Here is a 16,408-nt window from a genome sequence, read left to right as displayed (position 1 = left end):
AATCAGATTAGGATTATTAACATATTTCATGGAGGAAATGAATAATTCATTTTTAAAGCAGTTTATATTTGGCACACATACAGGAAATTTATGAACGTTCAGGAGAGAACATAACCGGGACAAAATAAAAAATAAATCTGAAGAAAAGGCGGTGTTTGTAATCATTACCGCTAGATGGCAGCTACTTACCAAAACTTAGCCAGGGCTGCCAGACACCAGCAGAAGAAGAAAAGTTGTCGCGGTTTAATAACGTAATACACCTCGGTGACCGAGAGCAGTCTGACATGCTGGGAAGCAGAGGATCTTCCTGAAACAAAAATGTTTAAAGTAGCTGCTTTGGTTCACAGCCTGAGATGTTCCTTGTTACACATTGAAAGCAGACTTCTGCAGGCAGCTGGATTTGACGTACACCTCGGTGAGTTTACTGTCACCACTTACGTATTTGATCCATCCGTCCCTCGCGCAGTTACTCACCTCCTAAAATTTAATCCCTCCAATATTTAACTTTTAGTAACATGTTTGCATAGTTATCAGTTCGTATACTAGCTGCTGTTTCATATTCATCCGTCCTTGTCTGGGTAGATTTCACATCGTAAATTGTTTTGTATAATTTCCCCCCTGTTTGTGCAGCTCCAGCGCTTGCTGTAAATGGTCCCAGCCTCCTACCTCAGATAAACCAGGATGACCACCTGGAAGAGCAGCAGATCTCCGATCAGCCTCCAGGCATCCTGGACAGCATACTGTGGATGGCAGCGCCCAAGAAGAGACGCACCATAGAGGTCAACCGATGCAGGAGGAGAAATGAAAACAAACTTATCAAAGTGAAGGTATCAGTAATGTGTATTTTAAATTGTAATTTTACACAAAAACCACATTAACTCAGTTTAGGTATCTTGTTTATTTACCTTTATTGATCACTAATGGTCAGGGCTGCAGAAGCTTTACGGTGTTTGGAGGGAGACATACCAAAGCTTTGCATTTATAGAAGCGGTCCTGCTGATAGACCAGTAAGGTACATTTAACCAGTGACTACACAAGGGGTGGTTTTCAATAATAGCTCTTGTACTGTTTACAAAGTTACTTTTGCTCTGGAAAATGCTTGTTCTTTTTAATGCTAAGCAACAGATTAATATAAATATGCCATAATTTTGTCACAGAAATTTCAGTGGCAGTAAATCAAATAAGAATCAGACCATCTCAGCCAGACAACAATTAGGAATCCAGTGTTTTAGTTAAATTAAATTTAGATTGCAGTAGTTTGCAATACTTATACAGAGGGGATAAAAGTAATTTCAACAAAAGACAAAAGAAATTGGCATGTGGCATTTTGTTTCAGACACTGACAGCTGTGCATATTTTTCATTTGAATGTATGTTTCACAGAACACTAATGATGTGATAAGCAGATGCATCTTTTCAAATGAAACAACAATATATATGGCAATGAACAAGTTTTGCATAAAACAATATGCTTCATAATTATCAGATTGATTATCTTATTTATTAGCCAGCTTTGACTTTGATGGTAATGCCACAGCTGGAAAATTTTATCGCTCAGCGTGTAAAACTTTCAATAATAGTTCAGTTTTCACACCACAAAAACAAATATTTTCCAAAGGAAAGATATTAAAAATGCATATTGGTGCTTATAAAGCAGCACTGATGAATATAAATTGTGTTGTCTTAAAAATGTATCAACAAAGATATTGTATTGTATATTACAAGTGATTTACAGAGGTGCTGCAGTTCATGTCCTTAAATCCTGTTGATTGTTTTTTTGTCTCTCAGAATAACATTGAGCCGTGTCCAGAGTGTGGCCACTTGAAGCAGAAACACATCTTGTGTGGCTTCTGCTACGCTAAGGTGTGCAGAGAGACTGCTCTGATTCGTCAACAGATTAACACAATGGAAGGCGGCCCGCTGAAGGCCCCGATTGTGGAGACTGTTGTCCTGTATGATGGGGAGACACCGAGTGAGCAGGACAAAGACAAGAGGATAGTGGAGAGGGCCAGGAAGAGGCCTGCTTGGTTCAGCTACTGATAATGAGTTGATACGGCTGCTTGATGCAGAGTTTGATAGAAATTTGTCATTTTGTGAATAGAAAATCTATCAAACTCCATCATTCTCAGTTTCTTTCTTAAACACAGTATATGATTAATGTGTGGCTATACTGAAATATCCACAAAGTCTTTGACATCTTTCTTTTGTAATTGTTTCAAATGATGGTTGGATTTGAAACAAGGTCAGTCGAGTTTCTAAAGGAGAGACACTTGTTGCATAATCTTTAAATGATTACAATAAATTTAAAAAAAAAATGCACTGTGTGTTTTCAGTTTTTCTTTTCTTTGAATCTTTGCTTGAAAATGATCAACTTCCTGTTTCATGACTGTGCACTTTAGACCTCAAGGACAACTTGGAGTCCTTATGGTTCTGCAGTTATAAATTGAGTAACAGTAAAAAGCTTTGTGGATTAATACTAAAGGGTTATTTTGTAGATTGTGTTATAATTTGCATGAAGTATGACATACTACACAACTCTAAAGCTTAAGAAGTAACCAATCTCTTTTTTAAATGCTTTCTATAGGAATATGTTGCTTTCATGTACAATTATTTCAAACAGTTCATTTTTTTTACTTCATGAAGTTTGAGTTTCCATTTATCTTTTACATGATCACGTTTCTAGTTCACAAATGTAATGGCAGTAACCTCTTTTGGTGACACAGTCGTAGTTGGCAGTAACCTCTTTTGGTGACACAGTCGTAGTGTAATGAAGTCTGATGAAAAACACAAAGACAACCTAGAGAATGAGTTTAAAAAAAGATTTAAAGGATTGCATGTAGAGGGACAGGTCATTTCTGGACTCATGACATTACATCCTGCACATGTTCACCAAAATCAAAACAAATATATAAAAAACAAAAAGGTCAGATAACCTAAAAACATGGTATAAATCTGATTTATTTTCACCACAAACATGTTCGTGTGAAATTCTAAGAGGTTTGCAGTATTTTTTATTGCACTTGTAGGATAACACAATATTTTATACACGTGCACATTCAAAAAAGCTCCGGCTTCAAGACTTAAGAAGCCCCCATATAATCCTGTAATTGAAGGCAGAATAAAAATTCACACCAGTGATGGAAAAACAAGCAAGAATTTTTTTTTAAAAAAGGAAACAAATGTAGCAGATTTAATATAATATAGATGTAAAGAGAGACAATTATGACTGAAGAGTTCATAGATGGAGGACCTCCAAGGATGCAAATCCGTTAAAATTGCAGTTCAACACATTCCGCAAAAACAATGTCTTACAGGACTTTTCCAAGACAATAATATTCTCAAAATACAGATTTGGACTTAATATTTATATATTTAGTTAGCAATTTCCTGACAAGTCTTGTTGCTTTACCACAATGCATTGCTTTAATGAGAGCTTTATTTTTTTTATAAATTTAAAGTACTTAAAAATAATGTTAATTTGTCCAATGATTTGTCCATTTTGAGAATTCAAGTTTAATGTTTTCTTTTTTTAACATATTTCAAAGAAGATGAAAGAAAAATATTTCTTCTGTTTCATGACCCATCAGTTATGTATCTTGTCAGAGTATGTATTTTAGTGCATTTTATGTTGCTGTGCAGTTCATTTCAAGCTGATGTGCCTCTGAGGTTAGGTTATCTAAATTCTGTGACAATGGATGAGACTATCACAGATATGGAGCGTTGTTTAGTTGAGATTTACTTTAAGGTATTTGCATAACAATCCCTATGAAGTGAAGATATGTAGAGAGTGAAAAAACAAATATTTTCCATCCCTGTTTCACATACACTCAACATACTTCAAAGTCAGCTGAAAAAAAACAGCTAATCTTTTTCTTTTGTCACTTTTTTTGATGCTGGATTTTCCCAGCTAATATGGCTTGCTCTGCTCTTTTGTGTTTCTGCATGGTGACTTGCAGCTCCCAGTACTTGAGGTATACCCACATAAGGCTCCCATTCTTCCTTTGGTCCAAGTTTAGCAGGTCCGCACAGTGCTTGTCTCTCTTAAAAATATCCTTCAGGTCTGACTCTAGATCGAGTTCAGCTCCAATAGGATCTTTGACAACCTTAAGCAGTATGTTTTTTTCCATCTCCAGCCTCTGTTCTCGAGGTTGGATGAGAGAGCAGTAGGCGCTCTGACGCTCCACGAGCTTCCCTTCTAGCTCCTTCAGGGTGGCTGTGGCACGTTGGTGCCAGTCGTTCTCTCTTTCCAGGGCTTCATGCAGTGCAGCACCTGCAGCACCAGAGGTCACCAACCTTTGCTTTTCTTTCTTTATTTCCTCTCGCTCCTTGTAAGAGACAAAGAAAAAGTTTTGGTTTATGGAAAAGAAGCTATAGGTTAGTCAAGGAACATACATAAGATTAAAAGTGGAGGATTATAAAAGACAAGGAAAAGAGGAAGGTGCATCATTAACTCAACATAACAAAGAGGAAAGAAACCTTGTTTGAGAAAGCTCTGCACCACTTTACCTGTTCCAGCCGTTTTCGCTCTTCCATAAGCTGCTGGGTCTGTGAAATCAAAGCCTGTTTGTAGCCTTTTACCCTTTGTTTCTCCTTTTCCAGTTCCACCTCTAGTGTAGCAACCACCCTGCTCCTCTCTGTCAGAGTCTCTCGGTAACGTGCCTCCATCTCGTTTTTTATTGTGGATACATCCCTTACATACTGAGCTTCAACCTTCTGGATCTCCTTCTGAGATTCTCTAGTCCAGATCCAACCTGACAGGATGATGGAAGACATAGAGAGGGACAATCTTAAGTAACTCAACCATGATGCTGAATCGTAAAATTATTAGTTTTTATTTTGGCATCCATGGTCAGGGTTGGGGAAGGGTTTGGGTTGAGTGTTTGTGTAACGTGTGTGTGTGTGTGTGTGTTTTAAAATGCGAAACTGTTTTTAATTTTTGAATGTTAAGCACTTTGATATGCTTTTGTATGAAACATGCTATACAAATAAAGTTTGATTTGATTTGATTTTGAATTACTGAACTCTTGTGCTTTTTTTTCTTCCCTATTTAAAGTTATTTAAAGCGATGACATCTATAAACAAAACTGGACCTACTTATTTTTCTTAAACTTTTGGTTGTCAAAAAAAAAAAAAAAAAAAAAATCACATCAAAAAGCTGCTGTTTTGTATTCTGATTCACACTGCTAAAGATTATTTTAAATATACTGTGTGTGTTAGTATGGAATAGAAACCACTGAGACAAAAAGAAAAAGACAAAATGCTAAAAATTACTAATTTCCACCAACTTTCATTGCTGAGTATTATAACATGAACATTAAGTCAAAAAATGAAAAGGTCGCCCTCCCGTGTGTGAAATCTAATCCACAAACTTCTAGACACATCTCCTTGTGTAACTTACGAAATGCAGCCAGTCCCAGCATGGGAACCAGCAGGGCATAGTTCCACTGGTTGCCATCACCAGCTGCTGCGCCCCTCCCTCTGGGGTCTGGTTGGATGTTCCATCTGGGGGGGTCATTCAAGTTGTTCATGGAGGCTGCTGTTAACATATTCACACATGTAGTAAGCCAAAGCAGTAGCAAAAAAGGACTCACATTTCATTTTTAAACACGACAGAGTGGAGATTTTTATAAACGATACACGTTTTTTTTATACTTTTTTTTTTTTTTAAATACATTTTTATACATGATACACATTTTATACATGATATGCATTATAAACATGATATACATTGCGGCTTATAAACCACATCATTATATTATTATGGATTTAAGTAACTGCACGAGGGTCTACTGATTCCTTGACTTAGTGGGATAAAATCTCATTTACAACTCTTACAAAATCTAAATGAATCATGTTGCACTGATTATACTGTGTAGCAAGCAATTATAAGTGTTAAAGGTTTGTTTTGAATTTCCTTGTTTGCATTTTCTACAGTAGAGGAACAGACATCAGCTGCAGTTCAGTTAGTGTATGGTCATGACTCATTACTTGGAAGTTTGACAGTCCAACTAAGCACAAACAGCTAGCTGCAGCTAACATGCTGGCTAACCTTTAGCATCGTAACTCATGCCCGCTAGAGTATTTAATACAAATACAGCAAGTGGAGTCATGACCGTGCTAGTACATCAATATATCTGTAAATGTCTGTTAAATATATGCAGTTGTGTCTCACCTTGAACGAAATGTCTAGGTCACTTATGCATTTGTTCCTACATACGCCGATTATACAATTATAACGCCTTGGCAGTCCATTCACCGGTAGAGGGTATATCTATTGAAAAAACTTACGCTAAATTATTTTACTGCTTCATATTTAAAGATATTATTTATTCACCAATTTTCTAAAGAGATATTTTAACAAATTTTACTGCAAAAATACACTTTAAGACCGTTCAAGTGATAAATATTATGTGCAAAGTGAGTCATCTCCCCCTCTTCAGAAAATGGTTTAGTCTGGTCCTACAAGATATGTCTTCCCCAACGGTGCTTTGAGAATCGTACTTGAACTGACAACATGGCGAGTGTGCGCGCTGCGTCCCGTCTCCTCTCCAAGAGGGTTTTGTCTAACACGAAACCAGTAAGTAGTAATAACCAGGCTTTACATTTACTTTCTACGTTCCTGTCTATGTGTACAGTTTTGATATTTGTGAACATTTTCCTTCATGCTGAGAGGGGAAGTTAAGCTCTCGTAACCAAGGATTCCAGCTTGCGTAATCCATTATGTAGCATAGGGTGTTTCAATGTGACACTAAAGCAATTTAGCCAATCCAACAAAGAAAACTGTACTTATAAAGTTGTGCTAGCTCTTCTTCTTTCACTTTATTATTTGTGATTCATGTTTTGAGAACGGATTGAGGTAATCTGTTGTATTAAGGGTTATTATCACGTCTTTGTAGAAAGTAGCTGAAGGTTAGCCACAACTGCTTACAAATACAATGAGCATGTATTTAAACTTAAGTTGCTCAAAAGCGTGGTACAATAAAGAAGAATAGCGAATGTGATTACTGAAATATTTTTATTTGGCAAAGTATTAAGGTTAAGTAAACTCTTTTTTTATATGTATATTTTCATGCATTGGATGATGCACAGAGATTTAAGCGCAATAATTCGGTTTTTATACATTTAATATCATCTTGCATTGTGAACAGTACAAAGGACAACAATCAGTATGTGGTTTCCTTGTATGTAAATATGTTTTCATAAGTCTGCTCATCAGCTGCTTTGGCAGAGGGTTCCTCAAAACACCAGAGCCACCTAGTGACAACTACGTATAATTTAGAAAAAGTGCCAACAACAATGATGGCCCCGATGATACAATTCACTTATAAAGGTGGCAAAATAAAATTCCTGTGGAAAATGACTATTTATCATGTTTACACTTGATAAGCCACATGCCCCTAGTTATTTGACTAAATGACATATAGTCTGGCCTTAAATTTAAATAATATATTTCTGAAAATTGTCCCATTGTCACCTGATAAAGTGCACTGTAAATTTGATTATTTTATGTTTTTTTATTTTTATGTTTTGTCTCTGATGCAGACAATGTTTTTTCTTTTTCAATTAATCTTAAACCAAGTACTTCTGCTAATAGCATGACATTACTTCCTCAGGTGCTTCAACATCAAATTGAGGGGAATTAAAGAACTAATTAACTATTTGGAAATGTACAGGATTCGTTTTTCCTCTAGTGATAGTTTAAGCCATATGTTGTCAGAAGAAATATTTCTCAAAGCAAATGCTTTTTGAGAGTATGAAATTAACATAATGTTCACAGATGCCTCGGACTACAGCATGTTTAGTACAGTGTAACTACAGATTACTTATCAATGAACGTTTGAAAGTACAGTGTCAGCCAGAGAAAATATTTCAAATGTAAGACATATTCAAAATAAATGTGATTTAGTGTTGTTAAAACTACCTCAATATCCTAATAGCCTGGAAGTTTTCCAGTCCATGGATTTTTAATGGCCCTTCTCTGTGACATGAGCATATGCTGGGATGACAATGCCTTTTGAAAGACCACGTCTAAAGATACACTGAAAAAAATGTATGCATGGTTTGACTCCTTAGGTCCTTAGACCTAATTAAACAATTAATGCATTATCTTTTTGAGACGATACTAGTAGGGCTAATAAGACAGGGGGTTACTTTTCCACTAAACACAAACCCAAAGTAAACTGTTTATAAGAAGCTCTAAATTCACTTCATGAAGGAGTAGATGGACTTCTGTTCTGAGACTATATGCAAACACATCAAAGTCATAAAAAGACTCTCATAGTACTCATTTCTCGAGGCAAGCAGCCCCTGGTGTTTTTTTCTGTTCCCCTATGTGCTATTTTTTAAGTTTGGGATGCACTATACCACTTTACGGCAATACCAATAGACACAATTCAAAATCACAATTGCAAAGACAATTTCATAGGTTTATTATTAAGGTGTTCTCTGCCTAGAGAAAGTTCTGCATCTGCATGTTCCACTGGATAGGTACAGAAGTGAATCACAGCTCTCCTTAATACACCTGATATTAGCATCATATATCGGAGCATTTTGTTTATTGTTATCAGAATATTCAGCTATGACATTGCATGTTTTTTAGCACCTGCTGCCTGGTTTTCTCTGATTCAAGTTGTTAATTTCTCTGTCAGGTCCCTGCTGCTGCAGTTCAGGGCTCAAGGAACTTCCACTTCTCCATCTATGGCAAGAAGAAAAGTGCCAAAGTATCAGATGATGTGAGTTCAACTGGCTGTTATTCAGATTTGGATTTTTGGTATAAACGGATAGAACCAGGTGCTTTGCATACATTAGTTTGAGATGCTTGTATCAACTATTTATGGAACTTCCATCTCCACTGTGTGCAAAGTGAGCTTTAAGAGTACTTTCACCAAGACTTGTCTCTTTTACCATCTTCAGATCTCCACTCAGTACCCAGTTGTAGATCATGAGTTTGATGCGGTTGTGGTAGGAGCTGGAGGAGCTGGACTTCGGGCAGCTTTTGGCCTGTCAGAGGCTGGCTTCAACACTGCCTGTGTCACCAAGCTCTTCCCCACCAGGTCCCACACTGTTGCTGCACAGGTATAACAACAAGTTTCCTGTTTTTAACTGAGGATATGACCTTTTATTTCTGCATTGATCTCATTTGAATGATCACAGATCTAAGGTCTTGCAAGTTGCAGTTGTGCTCTTGTCATTTCAGTTTCACTGAATATTTTCTTGCTTCCATCATACATAGGGTGGAATCAATGCAGCTCTGGGGAACATGGAAGCGGATGACTGGAGGTGGCATTTCTATGACACAGTGAAGGGTTCTGATTGGCTTGGAGACCAGGATGCGATCCACTACATGACAGAGCAGGCTCCTGCAGCTGTAGTGGAGGTAAGAGTTCTCCCATAGTCCTAACTACATTCACACCGATGGTCAGTTTTTAAACCACTCAGCCTACCTCTGTGGTTGTACTCTGTAAAACATAAAACAATTAAATGGGAATTTTATTTACAATAATATTTCATAGACTGATGTTTTTGTCTTTTCTTTTTCCAGCTGGAGAACTTTGGTATGCCATTCAGCCGAACTGAAGATGGGAAGATCTACCAGAGAGCCTTTGGAGGTCAGAGTCTCAAGTATGGGAAAGGAGGCCAGGCTCATCGCTGTTGCTGTGTAGCAGACAGAACAGGACACTCGCTGCTGCATACACTTTATGGAAGGGTGAGCTTAGACGGATTGTTTAAGTCCATGCATTGTGAAGCTCATGTTGCTCCTGAGCGCCGTTACACTTCACGCTACTCACATATCTGTCCTTCTGACTTTGTTCAGTCACTTCGTTATGACACCAGTTACTTTGTGGAGTATTTTGCCTTGGACCTGCTGATGGAAGATGGAGAATGTAAAGGCGTGATTGCTCTCTGCATGGAGGACGGGTCGATTCATCGCATCCGAGCCCAGAACACTGTCATTGCTACTGGGTGAGACATGCATCCAGTAAAACCTCATTAATGTCAGCTGCCACAGAGTCATTGATTAAAAATACAGAGAAATTTCTCTTTTTTTTTTTTTTTTTTTTTTTTTTGCCACAAATAAATGAAAAGTTAAAAAGTTGATAAATGAGTTTTGTTTTTCGTTTCAGAGGTTATGGAAGAACCTACTTCAGCTGCACATCCGCCCACACAAGCACAGGAGACGGAAATGCGATGGTGACCAGAGCTGGCCTGCCCTGCCAGGATATGGAGTTTGTGCAGTTCCATCCCACTGGTGAGAAAAAGGAACTGGGAATCATTAAATGCATACAGGGAAATGATATTTAACTTTATTGGTGCTAATGTTTTCAAATTTAACTTTCTGACCTGTTCTTTCCAACAAGTTTGATCTAATAAACTAGTAAAAGTATCCCTAGAACCTTGCAGGAATGGGCTGCATTGTCTGATTTTTATGGGAAATTTCCCAAGAAATCTGACTGTTACTTTTTTTTGGAGTATATTAGATAAGAGAATTGAAAAATATCCTGATTTAAGTTATTCTTGTCAAATTTACAACGTAAAACTTTAATACATTTAGCCCAGCTTTTGTAATTTTAATGTGAAATATTCCAACACACATTTCAACCTGCTGTTTTTCTTCCTGTCGCTGTGTACAGATTTACTAGTTTCTGATGAAACAACCAGGTTCAGACATGTTAGTTACTTAATATGCTGTTATGTCAGTCCCATGAAGACCTGGCATCTTTATTTTTATTCCTGATGGACATTTGATACCAAGCTTTTGGTAATGTAGCATAATGACGAAGGGATTTTAGCACCAAGTCCAACCTTTATTGTCCGTTTAGTCATTTCACCAATTTGGAAATATGTGGTAAATGAATGCTGATAAATAACATTTGTAAATTATTTTATTATAGTGCTGGGGTGTATTGTGACTTCACAATACCATCAGTCTGACCCTGCACTGTTTTTTTGGTTTTTTTTTGTTTTTTTTGTTTTTTTTTAGAGAAGGAATAATGATGATGATACTCTGTTGAACACTTTAGCTTGTGATTTTATATTTTTAATATATTAGTTTTTAGGGCTGTGATGATATGCATTTGTTTCGATTCGATTCCGATTTTTTTTGGGTGTCGATTTGATTTAAATTGCTATTCTCAATTCTTGGATATTGCTGATTTTTGTAGATTTAAAAGAAAAATGTACAAAACTTTTTTTTTTTGCTTGTCATTTTTCTTGATTTCAATCAGAAAGACACAACACAGTTGCTATAATGAATTATTTTTATTTGCCAAATTTTTTTTTTTTTTTTAAAGCAAAAATTCCAGATATTTGATTTTCCCACCCCTATTAGTTTTCCATCTTTTTTATGGACACTGAAAGATTTATGCTGTTCTAGAGATGAACCGCTACAGTATAGTTGATGCACAAAATCCAGAGTTATTTTCATTGTAATGCCATGGAAATAAACATATTGTGTTTACAGCACTGAGCTTAAGAGACCTTTGTTCTAACGTTGTATAGATAATATGTGGGTTCACTATGAAAGAAGACAAATACCTGTTAATCCTTTACAGTTATTCTTTATCATTATGTGGATCTGAATTCTTGTTGCATTTCTAGTCAAGAGAATAAAGTGATGTTTCTATTGAGCCTTACAGCTTGATATTAGAACTAGCCAAACACATTTCAGCTGACAGGGAACCATTTAACGTGTGAATTCTTGCAGGGATCTATGGAGCCGGTTGCCTGATCACAGAAGGTTGCCGTGGTGAGGGAGGAATCCTGATCAACAGTGAGGGAGAGCGCTTCATGGAGCGCTACGCACCCAACGCTAAAGACCTTGCCTCCAGAGACGTGGTGTCCCGCTCCATGACCATCGAGATCAGAGAGGGAAGGTATGGACAGAGCCTGTGTGTGTGTGTGTCATTTGTGTATGACGACTGCAGCGACTGAACATGCCTAACTTGATCCCTTCAGGGGTGTTGGTCCAGATAAGGACCATGTGTACCTGCAGCTTCACCACCTGCCTCCTCAGCAGCTGGCTGCAAGGCTGCCTGGCATCTCAGAGACAGCCATGATCTTCGCCGGCGTTGACGTCACCAAAGAGCCCATCCCCGTCCTTCCCACTGTTCATTACAACATGGGAGGAATACCCACAAACTACAAGGGACAGGTACATCTTTTAATAATGATCCACATTCCCTTCACTCAATATCAAGCTCCCCCAGAAAACAGGTTACACTTGACTTTTTTTTAAATTTTTTTATTTTTAATCACTCCTCAGGTGATCGATCATACCAACGGTGAGGACAAGGTGGTGCCTGGACTGTATGCCTGCGGTGAGGCAGCATGTGCCAGTGTCCACGGTGCTAACAGGCTGGGTGCCAACTCTCTGCTGGACCTGGTAGTGTTTGGAAGAGCCTGCGCCCTCACTATTGCTGAGCAGCACAAACCTGGTAGAGAGCCGTGTTCATTAATAATATTAGAATAAAATGTTTATGTATGTTTATGTATGTACAAAACTGTATTTATTTAATTAATAAACGAATATTAAGACACTTTAATAACACATAATAAGAGAAATTAAAAGTAACTTTCCAATTCTACAAGTGTAAAAAAAAAAAAAAAAAAGGCGTTGACAATTGGATTTATTTTTTCCTTGTTTTGATAACAAATAATACAACTATTTTGCCAACATTAAGTCTGGCAGCTTTATCTGAGATCAGGGTTTTAGTACACGCTGCAGGTCCTGCTTCACAGCTGAAAGAGTCATTGTTTTTCTGTTCAGGAGAGAAACTCTCCCCCCTGAAGCCCAATGCGGGAGAGGAGTCTGTGGCCAACCTGGATAAGCTGAGGTTCGCCAACGGCACCACGAGAACCTCTGAAATCAGACTCAACATGCAGAAGGTGCACACACCAACACAAACACGCTCGTGTGTAGATTGTTTTGGGGATTACTTAATGAGTACAGAGGCTGTTCTTTCTCCTGCTTTGTTCCGAGATTCCCAAACAAAGCAATGACTTTGTCTCTCTCCACCTCTGCATTCAGACCATGCAGACTCATGCTGCAGTGTTCCGGACTGGCTCTGTTCTCAAGGAGGGTTGCGAGAAGATGGACGCCATCTACCAGACGATGACGGACATAAAGACCTTTGACAGAGGTACCTCACCGCTTTTCTTCATGTTTGTAATCACAGGTGTATGTCTATCCAAGTGGTGAGATGAGACGTTGTAATGTCACGACTAAATACTTTCTTTTTGTCCTTCAGGCATCGTGTGGAACACAGACTTGGTGGAATCGTTGGAGCTGCAGAACCTGATGCTGAACGCCGTCCAGACCATCCAGTCTGCTGAACAGAGAAAGGAGAGCAGGGGAGCCCATGCCAGAGAGGACTTCAAGGTCAGTTTTATGGAAGTGAAATGTGATATGAGTAAAAAGTTTTATCTTTATTGAAGTTTTTCTGATTTACTCGGATCCTTCAGATCTGCTTTGTTGTGTTTGTCTTTTTGTTTTGTTTTAAAAATTTTTTTTTTTTTTAACTCAAATTAAATATCTGTCGCACCAGAACTTTAGTGCAAATGTAACGCATCTCCATTAATCAGTCACCGTGCCTTCTGACAGTATTTCCCTCTTTGTTCCAGGATCGTGTCGATGAGTACGACTACTCCAAGCCCCTGCAGGGTCAAGAGAAGAAGCCCTTCGATCAGCACTGGAGGAAACACACTCTGTCCAACGTTGACCCAAATACTGGAAAGGTAAAGACTGCTCTAATAGCTAATACTATTTTTCAATAATAATAATCATCAGTGATGTCTAACCAACCTTTACTTCTGATGAATCGTAGGTGACCCTGAGGTACCGCCCTGTTATCGACAGCTCCCTGGATGAGCAGGACTGCGCTCACGTTCCTCCAGCCATCCGCTCCTACTAAGAAGCTCTCCCCATCCTCTCCTTCTCCACCTGCCTTTCCCTCTCCTCACATTTATTCCTTACGCAATGACAAAATGCTCATTGAACTGCTATTTAAACAGCAACACAATTTCTGTAATAGTGATGACATTTTGCGACACATAATGGTTTGTGCTGCACATTTGTACCCATTTTAGAAATGTTGAATACAAAACTGTCTTTGACGGCTTCAGATCTTTGTGTCACATTCCTGTTCCTGTCCTTCATGCGTGGTTTTTGCCTTGATTTATTTCGACAATGTTCTTGTGGCACCTCACTCTGTGTGAGCAGGCTTTGTATATATCATTAGAAACAACAGACAAGTTAAACAAAATGAAGAATATTCAGCTTCCAGTGGTCAAATCTCAACAGCATAAAAGAACTGAACATGCTTCACCAGTCAAGCTTGGCTTTGCACGGCATTATACTCTCATTTCATAGTCTTGTACTTTAGTTATTGCTTCTATTACTATAATATCTTTACTTTATCTGAGTGAAGAGACTATGAGAGTGATTGTGCTTTGTAATGCATATGTCGCTGAGACAGGGAAGTTTCTAAGAATGTAAATATTGCAGAATTGTACAATAAAAATGGTGAAATGTACTAGTTAAAAGTGCAAGTTCATCTCTCACTCACTGTGGCCTTCAGTTGTGACTTATATTCACATATTGCACCTTGTGTAGTCTTGACTTGGCTCTTCTGTCTTACAGCCTTTGCGGAACTTAAGCTATCTGCAGTATATTGTTAAAATTTAGAACCAATTAAGCAGCTGGAATATCTTGACCTACATTTTTGTCTCAGCCAATGGAACAATGACTTTTTTTTTTTTTTTTTTTTTCAACATTTAAATGTTGATGTGCTTTTATTGAACGCAGGAAATGTTGTAAGGGTCAGTGAAAGCCACAGTCTGTAAGGGTAACTTGGCTTTATAAGTTGCAGGAGAAAACAAATGGATGAGTTGGGAAGTAAACGGTAAGCTGTGCGTTATGGCGTTGTGTTTTACGGCACATTTGTCTCATTTACTTCAACAACTTTGACATTAAGGGTTAAGGATGTGCTCAGAGTTGCTACTTTGAACGCTGACTAAATGAACACAGTGCTTGTATTGAAAGGCTGACTTTATTTATTTGAAAGGTTGATTTTCTTCTGGTTTTGTCATTTGTACCTGTTTTCATTCTATTAAATAAAGTGTATGCTATGCATAGAAATAACAACTCTTGGTTTCTCTGTGTATAATACGAATGGAGAGTAGAAAGCTTGGTGTACATGTATGCAGTTAAAATGTTATACAGTTATGTTGCGTTTCTCTAATTTGCTTTTCATTCACAAGGGGGCAGAAGACGCCCACTACAGGACTTCTACACTGTAAGTAACCAGGAACACTACATGGCTGCGTACTTTTAATGGCCGGTTCATGATCTCAGTCACTGGTGTTAATGTTGATTACGATTTAAGGAAGTAAAGTTGTTTGTGCGTCTATTTAGCTGCTCTAACTACTGGAAATCCAGTAGTTAACAACTCTAAAACAAACAATAAAAACTGAGTTCATTTCATATTCTTGCCATTTTAAAATTAAAAACCTCAGGGAAAAAAGGGGGCCAAGTGTTAAAGGAATTAATGCTCCCAGCAGATGGTGGGGCAGAAAGTGCGAAACAATCATTTGCTGGTACTAAATCAGCTTTTGAATGGTATAAAAGTAAACAAATATATTTAATAATAATGTATGACAGCTTTCAAGAAGATATTTCTCAAGTCAGAATATGTAGCATGATCACTTAAGTATAGTAAAAAGTATACTGTGGTTTCAAAGAACCTGTACTGTCTGATCTTTTCAACCACAAGCAAAACATTATTGCATGCATGCCGTCAGACGCGTCCTGACATACCATGCCTGACTGAAAGGCTCCACCTCCCTGTGAACAGGATGTTTACTGTTGATAATGGATACCATCTGATCCAGGCCTGCAGAGCGCCAAGATGCACGTCCACACAGTTTTTTTAAAATTAAATGTATATGTATTTTAAAACCACATGGGCTTTAAAATAGCTTAAATATGACAAATGTGACATGAAATACAGAAAAAGTTGAACAAATGATTGAAAAATGTCAGTATTAGCTTGACCAACTAGAAAATCAGAAAGAATACCCTTATTGTGCTTTCTACGCCTTTCTTTTCCCAAGCGTAGAAAAGAGTATTTCACCATTATTTGTCTTCTAGATCCTAGCTGGGCACGTTGTTGCGCCTCCGGAGATAATAACTACCAGATGTCTTTACAAAGCTACAAGTTTTGCAAAGGGAATTCAACCTGAAGGACAACATGCGGGGCATCATGTGCAACAGGAAGCCAAGGAATGAGGAGGGAAAGAAGCCCTGGGGCAGGAGAGGAAGAATGGATGTAAGTAAAAGTGAAAGTAAAGGAACATAGGTGGGGATGTTGTGGTTTTTGTTATTGTAGAACAGTGATAAAAAAAAAAAACAG

The 16,408-nt window shown here is 37.9% G+C and overlaps 3 protein-coding genes across 4 annotated transcripts; 2 read left to right on the top strand and 1 right to left on the bottom strand.

Annotated features, from left to right (window-relative positions):
• Positions 1-264: 264 nt before the first annotated feature.
• mrpl32 (mitochondrial ribosomal protein L32) lies at positions 265-2,303 on the top strand. The gene is made up of 3 exons (XM_079240034.1): positions 265-415; positions 631-827; positions 1,788-2,303. Exons 1-3 carry the CDS (start codon positions 319-321, stop codon positions 2,037-2,039), a joined length of 546 nt encoding a protein of 181 aa, XP_079096160.1. The 5' UTR covers positions 265-318; the 3' UTR covers positions 2,040-2,303.
• Positions 2,304-2,947: 644 nt separating this feature from the next.
• Positions 2,948-6,231, bottom strand: LOC306755831 (coiled-coil domain-containing protein 127-like). Of its 2 annotated transcripts, none has more exons than XM_079240373.1 (4): positions 6,172-6,231; positions 5,398-5,535; positions 4,506-4,750; positions 2,948-4,324 (listed from the first exon to the last, which is right to left on the bottom strand). In XM_079240373.1, exons 2-4 carry the CDS (start codon positions 5,525-5,527, stop codon positions 3,878-3,880), a joined length of 822 nt encoding a protein of 273 aa, XP_079096499.1. In that variant the 5' UTR covers positions 5,528-5,535; positions 6,172-6,231; the 3' UTR covers positions 2,948-3,877. The 2 variants fall into 2 exon arrangements, with proteins under 2 accessions (XP_079096499.1, XP_079096500.1); XM_079240374.1 differs by having other exon boundaries at positions 5,398-5,532; positions 6,172-6,195.
• A 239-nt stretch (positions 6,232-6,470) lies between these two features.
• sdha (succinate dehydrogenase complex, subunit A, flavoprotein (Fp)) lies at positions 6,471-15,101 on the top strand. The gene is made up of 15 exons (XM_079240920.1): positions 6,471-6,576; positions 8,648-8,731; positions 8,913-9,074; positions 9,232-9,375; positions 9,541-9,705; positions 9,814-9,962; positions 10,124-10,248; positions 11,704-11,872; positions 11,955-12,150; positions 12,262-12,433; positions 12,766-12,884; positions 13,027-13,138; positions 13,247-13,377; positions 13,620-13,733; positions 13,823-15,101. The coding sequence occupies exons 1-15, from the start codon at positions 6,514-6,516 to the stop codon at positions 13,907-13,909; spliced, it is 1,992 nt and encodes a 663-aa protein (XP_079097046.1). The 5' UTR covers positions 6,471-6,513; the 3' UTR covers positions 13,910-15,101.
• Positions 15,102-16,408: the final 1,307 nt, after the last annotated feature.

The sequence above is a fragment of the Telmatherina bonti genome (genome assembly GCF_933228915.1).
Source record: "Telmatherina bonti genome assembly, chromosome: 5".
In the NCBI taxonomy this organism is placed as follows: Eukaryota; Metazoa; Chordata; class Actinopteri; order Atheriniformes; family Telmatherinidae; genus Telmatherina; species Telmatherina bonti.
This window is presented reverse-complemented; position numbering and strand designations above follow the sequence as displayed.

Bases quoted from the DNA above. Each gene is read 5' to 3' on its own strand.
- mrpl32 (XM_079240034.1), top strand. From the start codon at position 319: ATGTTTAAAGTAGCTGCTTTGGTTCACAGCCTGAGATGTTCCTTGTTA. The intron at 416-630 runs GTGAGTTTACTG...CTGTTTGTGCAG, and splicing joins TGGATTTGACGTACACCTCG to CTCCAGCGCTTGCTGTAAAT. The intron at 828-1,787 runs GTATCAGTAATG...TTTGTCTCTCAG, and splicing joins ACAAACTTATCAAAGTGAAG to AATAACATTGAGCCGTGTCC.
- sdha (XM_079240920.1), top strand. From the start codon at position 6,514: ATGGCGAGTGTGCGCGCTGCGTCCCGTCTCCTCTCCAAGAGGGTTTTG. The intron at 8,732-8,912 runs GTGAGTTCAACT...TACCATCTTCAG, and splicing joins GTGCCAAAGTATCAGATGAT to ATCTCCACTCAGTACCCAGT. The intron at 12,885-13,026 runs GTGCACACACCA...CTCTGCATTCAG, and splicing joins TCAGACTCAACATGCAGAAG to ACCATGCAGACTCATGCTGC.
- LOC306755831 (XM_079240373.1), bottom strand. From the start codon at position 5,527: ATGAACAACTTGAATGACCCCCCCAGATGGAACATCCAACCAGACCCC. The intron at 4,751-5,397 runs GTAAGTTACACA...TCATCCTGTCAG, and splicing joins GCTGGGACTGGCTGCATTTC to GTTGGATCTGGACTAGAGAA. The intron at 4,325-4,505 runs GTAAAGTGGTGC...GTCTCTTACAAG, and splicing joins AGCGAAAACGGCTGGAACAG to GAGCGAGAGGAAATAAAGAA.